At 55.6% G+C, this 18429-nt stretch overlaps 1 protein-coding gene across 1 annotated transcript in view; it reads left to right on the forward strand.

Annotated features, from left to right (window-relative positions):
• Positions 1-18429, forward strand: part of LOC146751687 (glutamate receptor ionotropic, NMDA 2D-like) — a 95074-nt gene that overhangs the window by 75886 nt on the left and 759 nt on the right. Inside the window, exon 13 of the mRNA XM_085533783.1 lies at positions 17275-17937. Within this exon, the coding sequence (XP_085389909.1) occupies positions 17275-17937 (663 nt within the window). The remainder of the gene's footprint in view (positions 1-17274; positions 17938-18429) is intronic.

Genomic DNA, 18429 nt, shown 5'->3' on the forward strand with positions numbered 1-18429 from the left:
AATGGGGTTCTATGGGGCAGTAATGGGGTTCTATGGGGCTGTAATGGGGCTCTATGGGGCAGTAATGGGGTTCTATGGGGGGATATGGGGGTCTATGGGGGGCTGCTGGTCGCTATGGGGCTCAGCCTCATCGCCTTTGGGGCTGAGCACCTCGTGCATCGACGCCTGCGGGGGGCGCTACGGGGACATGGGGGGCTGCTGGCCATCAGTAGGGTGAGTCTATGGGGATATGGGGGGATATAGGGGGCTCTATGGGGGGATATAGGGAGATATGGGGCAGTTATGGGGTTCTATGGGGGGATACAGGGGGATATGGGGGGCTATGGGGCAGTAATGGGGTTCTATGGGGGGATATGGGGGTCTATGGGGCAGTAATGGGGTTCTATGGGGGGATATGGGGTTCTATGGGGCAGTAATGGGGTTCTATGGGGCAGTAATGGGGTTCTATGGGGGGATATGGGGGTATATGGGGGGCTGTGGGGCAGTAATGGGGTTCTATGGGGCAGTAATGGGGTTCTATGGGGGGATATGGGGCTCTATGGGGCGGTTATGGGGTTCTATGGGGGGATATGGGGGTCTATGGGGGGCTGCTGGTCGCTATGGGGCTCAGCCTCATCGCATTCGGGGCTGAGCACCTCGTGCATCGACGCCTGCGGGGGGCGCTACGGGGACATGGGGGGCTGCTGGCCATCAGTAGGGTGAGTCTATGGGGCTGTAATGGGGTTCTATGGGGGTATATAGGGGGATATGGGGCGGTTATGGGGTTCTATGGGGTGCTATGGGGGGATATAGGGCTGTATAGGGTCATATGGGGCAGTAATGGGGTTCTGTGGGGGGCTATAGGGCAATAATGGGGTTCTATGGGGGTATATAGGGGGATATGGGGCTGTAATGGGGTTCTATGGGGGGATATGGGGGGATATGGGGCGGTTATGGGGTTCTATGGGGCGCTACGGGGACATAGGGGGCTGCTGGCCATCAGTAGGGTGAGTCTATGGGGATATGGGGCTGTAATGGGGTTCTATGGGGGGATATAGGGGGATATGGGGCAGTAATGGGGTTCTATGGGGGGATATGAGGGGCTATGGGGCAGTAATGGGGTTCTATGGGGGGATATAGGGGGATATGGGGCAGTAATGGGGTTCTATGGGGGTATATAGGGGTCTATGGGGCGGTTATGGGGTTCTATGGGGCGCTACGGGGACATGGGGGGCTGCTGGCCATCAGTAGGGTGAGTCTATGGGGCAGTTATGGGGTTCTATGGGGGTGTAATGGGGTTCTATGGGGGGATATGGGGGTCTATGGGGCTGTAATGGGGTTCTATGGGGCAGTAATGGGGCTCTATGGGGGGCTATAGGGCAGTAATGGGGATCTATGGGGGGATATGGGGCTCTATGAGGCAGTAATGGGGTTCTATGGGGGGATATAGGGGGCTGTGGGGGGCTATGGGGCAGTAATGGGGTTCTATGCGGCAGTAATGGGGTTCTATGGGGCATTAATGGAGCTCTATGGGGCAGTAATGGGGTTCTATGGGGGGATATGGGGGTCTATGGGGGGATATGGGGTTCTATGGGGCATTAATGGGGTTCTATGGGGGGATATGGGGGTCTATGGGGCAGTAATGGGGTTCTATGTGGGGATATGGGGCTCTATGGGGCAGTAATGGGGTTCTATGGGGGGATATGGGGGTCTATGGGGCAGTAATGGGGTTCTATGGGGGGATATGGGGGTCTATGGGGGGCTGCTGGTCGCTATGGGGCTCAGCCTCATCGCCTTTGGGGCCGAGCACCTCGTGCATCGACGCCTGCGGGGGGCGCTACGGGGACATGGGGGGCTGCTGGCCATCAGTAGGGTGAGTCTATGGGGCTGTAATGGGGTTCTATGGGGGGATATAGGGGGATATGGGGGTCTATGGGGCAGTAATGGGGCTCTATGGGGATCTGTGGGGCAGTAATGGGGTTCTATGGGGGGATATAGGGGGCTATGGGGCGGTTATGGGGTTCTATGGGGGGATATAGGGGGCTATGGGGCGGTTATGGGGTTCTATGGGGGGATATAGGGGGATATGGGGCAGTTATGGGGTTCTATGGGGCGCTACGGGGACATGGGGGGTTGCTGGCCATCAGTAGGGTGAGTCTATGGGGATATGGGGCTGTAATGGGGTTCTGTGGGGGGATATAGGGGGATATGGGGCAGTTATGGGGTTCTATGGGGGTATATAGGGGGATATGGGGCAGTTATGGGGTTCTATGGGGGTATATAGGGGGATATGGGGCAGTAATGGGGTTCTATGGGGCAGTTATGGGGTTCTATAGGGCAATATTTGGGTTCTATGGGGGGATATGGGGGCAGTAATGGGGTTCTATGGGGCAGTTATGGGATTCTATAGGGCAATAATGGGGTTCTATGGGGGGATATGGGGCAGTAATGGGGTTCTATGGGGCAGTTATGGGATTCTATAGGGCAATAATGGGGTTCTATGGGGGGATATGGGGCAATAATGGGGTTGTATGGGGGGATATAGGGCTGTATAGGGTCATATGGGGCAGTAATAGGGCTCTATGGGGGGATATGGGGGTCTATGGGGCAGTAATGTGGTTCTATGTGGCAGTAATGGGGTTCTATGGGGCAGTAATGGGGTTCTATGGGGGGATATGGGGGTCTATGGGGGGCTGCTGGTCGCTATGGGGCTCAGCCTCATCGCATTCGGGGCCGAGCACCTCGTGCATCGACGCCTGCGGGGGGCGCTACGGGGACATGGGGGGCTGCTGGCCATCAGTAGGGTGAGTCTATGGGGCTGTAATGGGGTTCTATGGGGGGATATGGGGGGCTATGGGGCAGTAATGGGGTTCTATGGGGCGCTACGGGGACATGGGGGGCTGCTGGCCATCAGTAGGGTGAGTCTATGGGGATATGGGGGGGATATGGGGTTCTATGGCGCTGTAATGGGGTTCTATGGGGCAGTAATGGGGCTCTATGGGGGGCTATAGGGCAGTAATGGTGATCTATGGGGGGATATGGGGCTCTATGAGGCAGTAATGGGGTTCTATGGGGGGATATAGGGGGCTATGGGGCGGTTATGGGGTTCTATGGGGCGCTACGGGGACATGGGGGGCTGCTGGCCATCAGTAGGGTGAGTCTATGGGGCAGTAATGGGGGGATATGGGGGATATGGGGGGCTATGGGGCAGTTATGGGGTTCTATGGGGGATATGGGGGGCTATGGGGCGGTTATGGGGTTCTATGGGGCGCTACGGGGACATAGGGGGCTGCTGGCCATCAGTAGGGTGAGTCTATGGGGCAGTAATGGGGGGATATGGGGGGCTATGGGGTGGTTATGGGGTTCTATGGGGCGCTACGGGGACATGGGGGGCTGCTGGCCATCAGTAGGGTGAGTCTATGGGGAGATAGGGGGGATATGGGGGGATATGGGGCTGTAATGGGGTTCTATGGGGGGATACAGGGGGATATGGGGGGCTATGGGGCAGTTATGGGGGTCTATGGGACGCTACGGGGACATGGGGGGCTGCTGGCCATCAGTAGGGTGAGTCTATGGGGATATGGGGGGGATATGGGGCGGTTATGGGGGGATATAGGGGGCTATGGGGCAGTAATGGGGTTCTATGGGGCACTACGGGGACATGGGGGGCTGCTGGCCATCAGTAGGGTGAGTCCATGGGGATATGGGGGGGATATGGGGCAGTTATGGGGTTCTGTGGGGGGATATGGGGGTCTATGGGGCGGTTATGGGGTTCTATGGGGTGCTATGGGGACATGGGGGGCTGCTGGCCATCAGTAGGGTGAGTCTATGGGGCTGTAATGGGGGGATATGGGGGGATATAGGGGGATATGGGGCAGTTATGGGGTTCTATGGGGCACTACGGGGACATGGGGGGCTGCTGGCCATCAGTAGGGTGAGTCTATGGGGATATGGGGGGATATGGGGCAGTAATGGGGTTCTATGGGGGGATATAGGGGGATATGGGGCAGTAATGGGGTTCTATGGGGGGATATGGGGCAGTTATGGGGTTCTATGGGGGGATATGGGGCAGTTATGGGGTTCTATGGGGGAGTAATGGGGCTCTATGGGGCAGTAATGGGGTTCTATGGGGGGATATAGGGGGCTATGGGGGGCTATGGGGCAGTAATGGGGTTCTATGGGGGAGGTATGGGGCTCTATGGGGCAGTAATGGGGTTCTATGGGGCAGTAATGGGGTTCTATGGGGGGATATGGGGCTCTATGGGGCAGTAATGGGGTTCTATGGGGGGATATGGGGGTCTATGGGGGGCTGCTGGTCGCTATGGGGCTCAGCCTCATCGCATTCGGGGCTGAGCACCTCGTGCATCGACGCCTGCGGGGGGCGCTACGGGGACATGGGGGGCTGCTGGCCATCAGTAGGGTGAGTCTATGGGGATATGGGGCTGTAATGGGGTTCTATGGGGGGATATAGGGGGATATGGGGCAGTTATGGGGTTCTATGGGGTGCTATGGGGGGATATGGGGCAGTTATGGGGGTCTATGGGGGGATATAGGGGGCTATGGGGCAGTAATGGGGTTCTATGGGGGGATATAGGGGGCTATGGGGCAGTTATGGGGGTCTATGGGGGGATATAGGGGGCTATGGGGCAGTAATGGGGTTCTATGGGGGGATATAGGGGGCTATGGGGCAGTTATGGGGGTCTATGGGGGGATATAGGGGGATATGGGGCAGTAATGGGGCTCTATGGGGCAGTAATGGGGTTCTATGGGGGGATATGGGGGTCTATGGGGGGCTGCTGGTCGCTATGGGGCTCAGCCTCATCGCATTCGGGGCCGAGCACCTCGTGCATCGACGCCTGCGGGGGGCGCTACGGGGACATGGGGGGCTGCTGGCCATCAGTAGGGTGAGTCTATGGGGATATGGGGCTGTAATGGGGTTCTATGGGGGGATATAGGGGGATATGGGGCGGTTATGGGGTTCTATGGGGTGCTATGGGGGGATATAGGGCTGTATAGGGTCATATGGGGCAGTAATGGGGTTCTATGGGGCGCTACGGGGACATGGGGGGCTGCTGGCCATCAGTAGGGTGAGTCTATGGGGCAGTAATGGGGGGATATGGGGGGATATAGGGGGATATGGGGCTGTAATGGGGTTCTATGGGGGAGTTATGGGGTTCTATGGGGGGATATGGGGGGCTGTGGGGCAGTTATGGGGTTCTATGGGGGGATATGGGGCAGTAATGGGGTTCTATGGGGGGATATAGGGGGCTGTGGGGGGCTATGGGGCAGTAATGGGGTTCTATGGGGGAGGTATGGGGCTCTATGGGGCAGTAATGGGGTTCTATGGGGGGATATGGGGGTCTATGGGGGGCTGCTGGTCGCTATGGGGCTCAGCCTCATCGCATTCGGGGCTGAGCACCTCGTGCATCGACGCCTGCGGGGGGCGCTACGGGGACATGGGGGGCTGCTGGCCATCAGTAGGGTGAGTCTATGGGGCAGTAATGGGGTTCTATGGGGGGATATAGGGGGATATGGGGCAGTAATGGGGTTCTATGGGGGGATATAGGGGGCTATGGGGGTCTATGTGGCAGTAATGGGGCTCTATGGGGCAGTAATGGGGTTCTATGGGGCAGTAATGGGGTTCTATGTGGCAGTAATGGGGCTCTATGGGGCAGTAATGGGGTTCTATGGGGGGATATAGGGGGATATGGGGCAGTAATGGGGTTCTATGGGGGTCTATGGGGCAGTTATGGGGTTCTATGGGGCGCTACGAGGACATGGGGGGGCTGCTGGCCATCAGTAGGGTGAGTCTATGGGGATATGGGGCAGTAATGGGGTTCTATGGGGGGATATAGGGGGCTATGGGGCAGTTATGGGGTTCTATGGGGGGATATAGGGGGATATGGGGCAGTAATGGGGTTCTATGGGGGTATATAGGGGGATATGGGGCAGTTATGGGGTTCTATGGGGGGATATAGGGGGCTATGGGGCAGTAATGGGGTTCTATGGGGGGATATAGGGGGCTATGGGGCAGTAATGGGGTTCTATGGGGCGCTACGGGGACATGGGGGGCTGCTGGCCATCAGTAGGGTGAGTCTATGGGGCAGTAATGGGGGGATATGGGGCGGTTATGGGGTTCTATGGGGGTCTGTGGGGCAGTAATGGGGTTCTGTGGGGGGATATGGGGGGCTATGGGGCAGTAATGGGGCTCTATGGGGCAGTTATGGGGTTCTATAGGGGTGTTTAGGGGGATATGGGGCAGTTATGGGGTTCTATGGGGGGGATATAGGGGGATATGGGGCAGTAATGGGGTTCTATGGGGCAGTTATGAGGTTCTATGGGGGTATATAGGGGGATATGGGGCAGTAATGTGGTTCTATGGGGCAGTAATGGGGTTCTATGGGGCAGTAATGGGGTTTTATGGGGGGATATAGGGGGCTATGGGGCGGTTATGGGGTTCTATGGGGCGCTACGGGGACATGGGGGGTTGCTGGCCATCAGTAGGGTGAGTCTATGGGGCAGTAATGGGGTTCTATGGGGCAGTTATGGGGTTCTATGGGGGGATATGGGGTTCTATGGGGCGGTTATGGGGTTCTATGGGGCGCTATGGGGACATGGGGGGCTGCTGGCCATCAGTAGGGTGAGTCTATGGGGCAGTAATGGGGGGATATGGGGGGCTATGGGGCAGTAATGGGGTTCTATGGGTGGATATAGGGGGCTATGGGGGTCTATGGGGCGGTTATGGGGTTCTATGGGGGGATATAGGGGGCTATGGGGGGCTATGGGGCGGTTATGGGGTTCTATGGGGCAGTAATGGGGTTCTGTGGGGTGCTATGGGGGGATATGGGGCTGTATGGGGCTGTAATGGGGTTCTGTGGGGCGCTGCGGGGACATGGGGGGCTGCTGGCCATCAGTAGGGTGAGTCTATGGGGGGATATGGGGCTGTAATGGGGTTCTATGGGGCAATAATGGGGTTCTATGGGGGGATATGGGGCTGTAATGGGGTTCTATGGGGCAATAATGGGGTTCTATGGGGGGATATGGGGCTGTAATGGGGTTCTATGGGGGAGTTATGGGGTTCTATGGGGGGATATAGGGGGCTATGGGGGGCTATGGGGCAGTTATGGGGTTCTATGGGGCTGTATGGGGGGCTATGGGGCAGTTATGGGGTTCTATGGGGGTATATGGGGCAGTAATGGGGTTCTATGGGGGAGTTATGGGGGGATATGAGGGGATATGGGGGGCTATGGGGCAGTAATAGGGTTCTATGCCCCATATCCCCCCATAGAACCCCATAACTGCCCCATAGGACCCCATATCCCCCAAATAGTACCCAATACAGCCCCATAGAAACCCCATAGCTCCCCCATAGATCCCATAGGAACCTCATAGAGACCCCATAGGGACCCCATTGAACCCCATAAAGCCCCATAGATCCCATAGCGCCCCATAGATCCCCCATAGACCCCATAGAGCCTCCATAGTGCCCCATATAGACCCCATAGCGCCCCATAGATCCCCCATAGTGCCCCATATAGACCCCATAGGACCCCATAGTGCCCCATAGATCCCCCATAGAACCCCATAGTGCCCCCATAGCGCCCCATAGGACCCCATAGAGCCCCATAGAGACCCATAGATCCCCCATAGAATCCCATAGGACTCCATAGACCCCATAGTGCCCCATATAGACCCCATAGGACCCTATAGCGCCCCATAGATCCCCCATAGAACCCCATAGTGCCCCCATAGCGCCCCCATAGACCCCATAGAGCCCCCATAGTGCCCCATAGAACCCCGTAGAACCCCATTACTGACCCATAGAACTCCATAGGACCCCATAGTGCCCCATAGTGCCCCATAGATCCCCCATAGAACCCTGTAGTGCCCCATAGATTCCCCCTAGAAACCCCATAGAGCCCCATAGAGCCCCATAGATCCCCCATAGACCCCATAGAGCCCCCATAGTGCCCCATAGAACCCCATAGAACCCCATTACTGACCCATAGAACCCCATAGAACCCCATTATTGCCCCATAGGACTCCATATCCCCCCATAGAATCCCATAGTGCCCCCATAGCGCCCCATAGGACCCCATAGAACCCCATAGTGCCCCCATAGCGCCCCATAGGACCCCATAGAGCCCCATAGAGACCCATAGATCCCCCATAGAATCCCATAGGACTCCATAGACCCCATAGATCCCCCATAGAGCCCCATATAGACCCCATAGAGCCCCCATAGTGCCCCATAGAGACCCCATAGAGCCCCATAGGAACCTCATAGAGACCCCATATTGGCCCATAGAGCCCTATAGGGACCCCATAGAACCCCATAGAGCCCCCATAGTGCCCCATATAGACCCCATAGGACCCCATAGAGCCCCATTGCACCCTATAGAGCCCATAGCGCCCCATAGATCCCCCATAGACCCCATAGAGCCCCCATAGTGCCCCATATAGACCCCATAGGACCCCATAGCGCCCCATAGAACCCCATAGAACCCCATAACTGCCCCATAGAGCCCCATTACTGCCCTATATCCCTCCATATCCCCCCATAGAACCCCATAACTGACCCATAGAACCTATAGAACCCCATTACTGCCCCATAGGACCCCATTACTGCCCTATAGCCCCCCATAACTGCCCCATAGAACCCCATTACTGCCCTATATCCCTCCATATCCCCCCATAGAACCCCATAACTGCCCCATAGAAACCCCATAGAACCCCATTACTGCCCCATAGGACCCCATTACTGCCCTATAGCCCCCCATAACTGCCCCATAGAACCCCATTACTGCCCTATATCCCTCCATATCCCCCCATAGAACCCCATAACTGCCCCATAGAACCCCATAGAACCCCATTACTGCCCTATAGCCCCCCATAACTGCCCTATAGCCCCCCATAACTGCCCCATAGAACCCCATTACTGCCCTATATCCCTCCATATCCCCCCATAGAACCCCATAACTGCCCCATAGAAACCCCATAGCGCCCCATAGATCCCCCATAGACCCCATAGGACCCCATAGCGCCCCATAGAGACCCCATAGATCCCCCATAGACCCCATAGGACCCCATAGCGCCCCATAGCGCCCCATAGATCCCCCATAGACCCCATAGGACCCCATAGCGCCCCATAGCGCCCCATAGATCCCCCATAGACCCCATAGGACCCCATAGCGCCCCATAGATCCCCCATAGACCCCATAGGACCCCATAGCGCCCCATAGATCCCCCATAGAACCCCATAGTGCCCCCATAGCGCCCCATAGGACCCCATAGAGCCCCATAGAGCCCCATAGATCCCCCATAGAATCCCATAGGACCCCATAGAGCCCCATAGAGCCCCATAGATCCCCCATAGAATCCCATAGGACTCCATAGACCCCATAGAACCCCATAGTGCCCCCATAGTGCCCCATAGGACCCCATAGAGCCCCATAGAGCCCCATAGATCCCCCATAGAATCCCATAGGACTCCATAGACCCCATAGAGACCCATAGATCCCCCATAGACCCCATAGGACCCCATAGCGCCCCATAGAACCCCATAAAGCCCCATAGAACCCCATATAACCCTATATAACCCTATAGGACCCCATACACCCCCATAGAACCCTATATAACCCTATATAACCCAAAGGACCCCATAGAGCCCCATAGAACCCCATAGACCCCACAGAACCCCATAGAAACCCCATAGGATAACATAGGGACCCCATAGACCCCATAGAGCCCAATAGAACCCTATATAACCCTATAGGACCCCATAGAGCCCCATAGAACCCCATAGACCCCACAGAACCCCATAGAAACCCCATAGGATAACATAGGGACCCCATAGACCCCATAGAGCCCAATAGAACCCTATATAACCCTATAGGACCCCATAGAGCCCCATAGAACCCCATAGACCCCACAGAACCCCATAGAGCCCCATAGGATAACATAGGGACCCCATAGACCCCATAGAGCCCAATAGAACCCTATATAACCCTATAGGGCCCCATAGAGCCCCATAGGATAACATAGGGACCCCATAGACCCCATAGAGCCCAATAGAACCCTATATAACCCTATAGGGCCCCATAGAGCCCCATAGGATAACATAGGGACCCCATAGACCCCATAGAGCCCAATAGAACCCTATATAACCCTATAGGACCCCATAGAGCCCCATAGGATAACATAGGGACCCCATAGACCCCATAGAACCCAATAGAACCCTATATAACCCTATAGGACCCCATAGAGCCCCATAGGATAACATAGGGACCCCATAGACCCCATAGAGCCCAATAGAACCCTATATAACCCTATAGGACCCCATAGAGCCCCATAGGATAACATAGGGACCCCATAGACCCCATAGAGCCCAATAGAACCCTATATAACCCTATAGGACCCCATAGAGCCCCATAGGATAACATAGGGACTCCATAGAGCCCAATAGAACCCTATATAACCCTATAGGGCCCCATAGAGCCCCATAGGATAACATAGGGACCCCATAGACCCCATAGAGCCCAATAGAACCCTATATAACCCTATAGGACCCCATAGAGCCCCATAGGATAACATAGGGACCCCATAGAGCCCAATAGAACCCTATATAACCCTATAGGACCCCATAGAGCCCCATAGGATAACATAGGGACCCCATAGACCCCATAGAGCCCAATAGAACCCTATATAACCCTATAGGGCCCCATAGAGCCCCATAGGATAACATAGGGACCCCATAGACCCCATAGAGCCCAATAGAACCCTATATAACCCTATAGGACCCCATAGAGCCCCATAGGATAACATAGGGACCCCATAGACCCCATAGAGCCCAATAGAACCCTATATAACCCTATAGGACCCCATAGAGCCCCATAGGATAACATAGGGACCCCATAGATCCCATAGAGCCCAATAGAACCCTATATGACCCTATAGGACCCCATAGAGCCCCATAGGATAACATAGGGACCCCATAGACCCCATAGAGCCCAATAGAACCCTATATAACCCTATAGGGCCCCATAGAGCCCCATAGGATAACATAGGGACCCCATAGACCCCATAGAGCCCAATAGAACCCTATATAACCCTATAGGACCCCATAGAGCCCCATAGGATAACATAGGGACCCCATAGACCCCATAGAGCCCAATAGAACCCTATATGACCCTATAGGACCCCATAGAGCCCCATAGGATAACATAGGGACCCCATAGACCCCATAGAGCCCAATAGAACCCTATATAACCCTATAGGACCCCATAGAGCCCCATAGGATAACATAGGGACCCCATAGACCCCATAGAGCCCAATAGAACCCTATATAACCCTATAGGACCCCATAGAGCCCCATAGGATAACATAGGGACCCCATAGACCCCATAGAGCCCAATAGAACCCTATATAACCCTATAGGACCCCATAGAGCCCCATAGAACCCCATAGACCCCACAGAACCCCATAGAAACCCCATAGGATAACATAGGGACCCCATAGAGCCCAATAGAACCCTATATAACCCTATAGGACCCCATAGAGCCCCATAGGATAACATAGGGACCCCATAGACCCCATAGAGCCCAATAGAACCCTATATAACCCTATAGGACCCCATAGAGCCCCATAGGATAACATAGGGACCCCATAGACCCCATAGAGCCCAATAGAACCCTATATAACCCTATAGGACCCCATAGAGCCCCATAGAACCCCATAGACCCCACAGAACCCCATAGAGCCCCATAGGATAACATAGGGACCCCATAGACCCCATAGAGCCCAATAGAACCCTATATAACCCTATAGGGCCCCATAGAGCCCCATAGGATAACATAGGGACCCCATAGACCCCATAGAACCCAATAGAACCCTATATAACCCTATAGGACCCCATAGAGCCCCATAGGATAACATAGGGACCCCATAGACCCCATAGAGCCCAATAGAACCCTATATAACCCTATAGGACCCCATAGAGCCCCATAGAACCCCATAGACCCCACAGAACCCCATAGAAACCCCATAGGATAACATAGGGACCCCATAGACCCCATAGACCCCAATAGAACCCTATATAACCCTATAGGACCCCATAGAGCCCCATAGAACCCCATAGACCTCACAGAACCCCATAGAGCCCCATAGGATAACGTAGGGACCCCATAGACCCCATAGAACCCAATAGAACCCTATATAACCCTATAGGACCCCATAGAGCCCCATAGGATAACATAGGGACCCCATAGACCCCATAGAACCCAATAGAACCCTATATAACCCTATAGGACCCCATAGAGCCCCATAGGATAACATAGGGACCCCATAGACCCCATAGAGCCCAATAGAACCCTATATAACCCTATAGGGCCCCATAGAGCCCCATAGGATAACATAGGGACCCCATAGAGCCCAATAGAACCCTATATAACCCTATAGGACCCCATAGAGCCCCATAGGATAACATAGGGACCCCATAGACCCCATAGAACCCAATAGAACCCTATATAACCCTATAGGACCCCATAGAGCCCCATAGGATAACATAGGGACCCCATAGACCCCATAGAGCCCAATAGAACCCTATATAACCCTATAGGACCCCATAGAGCCCCATAGGATAACATAGGGACCCCATAGACCCCATAGAGCCCAATAGAACCCCATATAACCCTATAGGACCCCATAGAGCCCCATAGGATAACATAGGGACCCCATAGACCCCATAGAGCCCAATAGAACCCTATATAACCCTATAGGACCCCATAGAGCCCCATAGGATAACATAGGGACTCCATAGAGCCCAATAGAACCCTATATAACCCTATAGGGCCCCATAGAGCCCCATAGGATAACATAGGGACCCCATAGACCCCATAGAGCCCAATAGAACCCTATATAACCCTATAGGACCCCATAGAGCCCCATAGGATAACATAGGGACCCCATAGACCCCATAGAGCCCAATAGAACCCTATATAACCCTATAGGACCCCATAGAGCCCCATAGGATAACATAGGGACCCCATAGACCCCATAGAGCCCAATAGAACCCTATATAACCCTATAGGACCCCATAGAGCCCCATAGAACCCCATAGACCCCACAGAACCCCATAGAAACCCCATAGGATAACATAGGGACCCCATAGACCCCATAGAGCCCAATAGAACCCTATATGACCCTATAGGACCCCATAGAGCCCCATAGGATAACATAGGGACCCCATAGACCCCATAGAGCCCAATAGAACCCTATATAACCCTATAGGACCCCATAGAGCCCCATAGAACCCCATAGACCCCACAGAACCCCATAGAAACCCCATAGGATAACATAGGGACCCCATAGACCCCATAGAGCCCAATAGAACCCTATATAACCCTATAGGACCCCATAGAGCCCCATAGGATAACATAGGGACCCCATAGACCCCATAGAGCCCAATAGAACCCTATATAACCCTATAGGACCCCATAGAGCCCCATAGGATAACATAGGGACCCCATAGACCCCATAGAGCCCAATAGAACCCTATATGACCCTATAGGACCCCATAGAGCCCCATAGGATAACATAGGGACCCCATAGACCCCATAGAGCCCAATAGAACCCTATATAACCCTATAGGACCCCATAGAGCCCCATAGGATAACATAGGGACCCCACAGAACCCCATAGAAACCCCATAGGATAACATAGGGACCCCATAGACCCCATAGAGCCCAATAGAACCCTATATAGACCCCATAGGACCCCATAGTGCCCCGTAGATCCCCCATAGCTCTCCCATAGACCCCATAGAGCCCCCATAGTGCCCCATAGAACCCCATAGAACCCCATTACTGACCCATAGGACTCCATATCGCCCCATAGAACCCCATAGACTCCATGTAGACCCCATAGTACCCCATAGTGCCCCATAGATCCCATAGACCCCATAGCGCCTCATAGAGCCCCATAGATCCCCCATAGACCCCATAGAGCCCCCATAGTGCCCCATAGAACCCCATAGTGCCCCCATAGCGCTCCATAGGACCCCATAGAGCCCCATAGAGACCCATAGATCCCCCATAGAATCCCATAGGACTCCATAGACCCCATAGAGACCCATAGATTCCCCCATAGACCCCATAGTGCTCCATAGAACCCCATAGAACCCCATAAAGCCCCATAGAACCCCATATAACCCTATATAACCCTATAGGACCCCATAGGACCCCATAGACCCCCATAGAACCCCATAGACCCCACAGAACACCATAGCAACCCCATAGGATAACACAGGGACCCCATAGAGCCCAATAGAACCCTATATAACCCTATAGGACCCCATAGACCCCCATAGAACCCCATAGACCCCACAGAACCCCATAGAAACCCCATAGGATAACATAGGGACCCCATAGAGCCCAATAGAACCCTATATAACCCTATAGGACCCCATAGAGCCCCATAGAACCCCATAGACCCCACAGAACCCCATAGCAACCCCATAGGATAACATAGGGACCCCATAGACCCCATAGAGCCCAATAGAACCCTATATAACCCTATAGGACCCCATAGAGCCCCATAGAACCCCATAGACCCCACAGAACCCCATAGAAACCCCATAGGATAACATAGGGACCCCATAGACCCCATAGAGCCCAATAGACCCCTATATAACCCTATAGGACCCCATAGAGCCCCATAGGATAACATAGGGACCCCATAGACCCCATAGAGCCCAATAGAACCCTATATAACCCTATAGGACCCCATAGAGCCCCATAGAACCCCATAGACCCCACAGAACCCCATAGAAACCCCATAGGATAACATAGGGACCCCATAGACCCCATAGAGCCCAATAGAACCCTATATAACCCTATAGGACCCCATAGAGCCCCATAGGATAACATAGGGACCCCATAGACCCCATAGAGCCCAATAGAACCCTATATAACCCTATAGGACCCCATAGAGCCCCATAGAACCCCATAGACCCCACAGAACCCCATAGAAACCCCATAGGATAACATAGGGACCCCATAGACCCCATAGAGCCCAATAGAACCCTATATAACCCTATAGGACCCCATAGAGCCCCATAGGATAACATAGGGACCCCATAGACCCCATAGAGCCCAATAGAACCCTATATAACCCTATAGGACCCCATAGAGCCCCATAGGATAACATAGGGACCCCATAGACCCCATAGAGCCCAATAGAACCCTATATAACCCTATAGGACCCCATAGAGCCCCATAGGATAACATAGGGACCCCATAGACCCCATAGAGCCCAATAGAACCCTATATAACCCTATAGGACCCCATAGAGCCCCATAGGATAACATAGGGACCCCATAGAGCCCAATAGAACCCTATATAACCCTATAGGACCCCATAGAGCCCCATAGGATAACATAGGGACCCCATAGACCCCATAGAGCCCAATAGAACCCTATATAACCCTATAGGACCCCATAGAGCCCCATAGGATAACATAGGGACCCCATAGACCCCATAGAGCCCAATAGAACCCTATATAACCCTATAGGACCCCATAGAGCCCCATAGGATAACATAGGGACCCCATAGACCCCATAGAGCCCAATAGAACCCTATATAACCCTATAGGACCCCATAGAGCCCCATAGGATAACATAGGGACCCCATAGACCCCATAGAGCCCAATAGAACCCTATATAACCCTATAGGGCCCCATAGAGCCCCATAGGATAACATAGGGACCCCATAGACCCCATAGAGCCCAATAGAACCCTATATAACCCTATAGGACCCCATAGAGCCCCATAGAATCCCATAGACCCCACAGAACCCCATAGAAACCCCATAGGATAACATAGGGACCCCATAGACCCCATAGAGCCCAATAGAACCCTATATAACCCTATAGGACCCCATAGAGCCCCATAGGATAACATAGGGACCCCATAGACCCCATAGAGCCCAATAGAACCCTATATAACCCTATAGGACCCCATAGAGCCCCATAGGATAACATAGGGACCCCATAGACCCCATAGAGCCCAATAGAACCCTATATAACCCTATAGGACCCCATAGAGCCCCATAGGATAACATAGGGACCCCATAGCACTAACCCTCCCCCCCTATTCCCTATAGGGCATGTACAGCTGCTGCCGCCCCGAAGACGCCCCCCCCACCAGCCCCTCCCCCCCCATCGACCCCCCGCCCCCCCCCCACGACCACCCCCCCCCCCCCCCATCACTTCTACGGCCCCATTGAACTCAGTGGGGCGACCCCCAACCCCCCATTGGATCCTATGGGAACCCCCCCCTATAACAGGAGCCCCCCATTGTTCTCTATGGGGGGAAGGACAGGAAGTGGGGGGGGGAGGGGGACCGGAAGAGGAAGTGGGGGGGGGACAGGAAGTGGGTGGACAGGAAGAGGAAGTGGGGGGGGAGAAACAGGAAGTGGGGGCTGGACAGGAAGTGGGGGGGCAGGAACAGGAAGTGGGGGCTGGACAGGAAGTGGCTGGACAGGAAGTGGGGGGGCAGGAACAGGAAGTGGGGGGGCAGGAACAGGAAGTGGGGGCTGGACAGGAAGTAGGGGCTGGACAGGAAGTGGGGATCCCCTATGGACCGGAAGAGGAAGTGGGGGGGGAGAAACAGGAAGTTGGGGGGTGAAAACAGGAAGTGGGGGGGGAAGAAGAGGAAGTGGGGGGGGGTGGACAGGAAGTGGGAGCTCCCTATGGACAGGAACAGGAAGTGGGGACCCTCTTTGGACCGGAACAGGAAGTGGGGGGGGAGAAACAGGAAGTGGGGGGGGCTGGACAGGAAGTGGGGGGGGCTGGACAGGAAGTGGGAGCCCTCATTGGACCGGAACAGGAAGTGGAGGGGGAGGAACAGGAAGTGGAGGCTGGACAGGAAGTGGGGGGGGTGGGACCGGAAGTGCCCCCCTTATCGCCCCCCCCCTTACACTTTATTATCATACGAAGACGAACGTGCCCCTCCCCCACCCGGAAGTGCCCCCCCACCCCACGTGACCACCCCCCCCCACCACCATCATCACCATCACCGCCATCATTGTCACGTGACAGGAAGTGGAAGAGCCGACCCGGAAGTGCAACCCCCCCTCACTTCCGGTTCCGACTCCAGCGACAGCGAATCAGACGCTTCCTCCTCGTCGCCCCCCCCCCACCATTGTCACCACTGCCCCCCCCACCGCCGCCATTACTTCTGCCCCCCCCCACAGCCCCATTGCCAGCCATTGTGGCCACGCTATTGGTCGGCTGAGACAGTGGGCGGGGCTTACGAAGGGGGCGGCGCTTGTGATTGGGCCGTGGGCTATAAAGAAGGCGGGGCTTTGGGAGGGGGTGGGGCTTACGAAGGGGGCGTGGCCTCTGGAGGAGGAGCTTGTGATTGGGCGGTGGCCTATAAAGGGGGTGGGGCCTCTAAAGGGGGCGGGGCTTCTAAAGGAGGCGGCGCTTGTGATTGGGCGGTTGCCTATAGAGGGGGCGGAGCCTCCGGAAGGGGTGACGTCACAAAAGGGGGCGTGGCCTCGGGAGGAGGCAGCGCTTGTGATTGGGCGGTGGCCTATAAAGGGGGCGGAGATTGTGAGGGGGGCGTGGCCTTTAAAGAAGGCGTCGCTTTTGGAGGGGGCGTGGCTTATAGAGGGGGCGTGGTTTGCGATGGGGGCGTGGCCTCTGGAGGGGGCGTGGCTTCTGATAGGCTCGTTGCCTCTGGAGGGGGCGTGGCCTATAAAGGGGGCGGAGTTTGCGATGGGGGCGTGGCCTATAGAGGGGGCGTGGTTTCAAAGGGGGGCGTGGCCTCTAAGAAAGGCCGAGCTTGTGATTGGTGCGTGGCTTCCGGAGGGGGCGTGGCCTATAAAGGGGGCGTGGTTTCCGATGGGGGCGTGGCCTATAAAGGGGGCGGAGCTTGCGGCGTCCGCCATGATGGGGGGGGTAGGATGGGGGGGGGGGGAGGGGGCAATAGAGGCCCCCCCCCCACATTATGGGGCAGCTTAGAGCCGCTGCCCCCCCCCCATCCCATCCCCCACTCCTGCCCCTATGAGCCCCCCCCGACCCGCTGCTGCTCAGCCGAGCACCTCCGAGATTGGGACCCCCCCCCTTATTATATGGGACCCCCCCATTCATTAGTAGCCCCCCCCCACGCCCCCCGTTGTCGCTGTCACCGCCGCCACCGGCGCCGCCATCATCGACCCCCCCCCATATTAACGACCCCCCCCCCCATTAACCACCCCACCCCCCCCCACCGCATCCAGGAGCCTGGAGGATCTCAGCCAATGGGGGGGCAGGAAATTGAGGGGGGGGGGATGGGGAGGGGGAAGAGCTTGGACCCCCCCCCCGAGGAGACCCCATAGGTGTCAATGGGGAGGGGGGGGGGGAGGGGAGGAGGAAACGGGGTTTAATGGGGGGTGGGGGGGGTTGGGGGGG

Source organism: Coturnix japonica, unplaced genomic scaffold (assembly GCF_054131305.1).
Source record: "Coturnix japonica strain WE unplaced genomic scaffold, WE-NBRP24 Scf063, whole genome shotgun sequence".
Taxonomy (NCBI): Eukaryota; Metazoa; Chordata; class Aves; order Galliformes; family Phasianidae; genus Coturnix; species Coturnix japonica.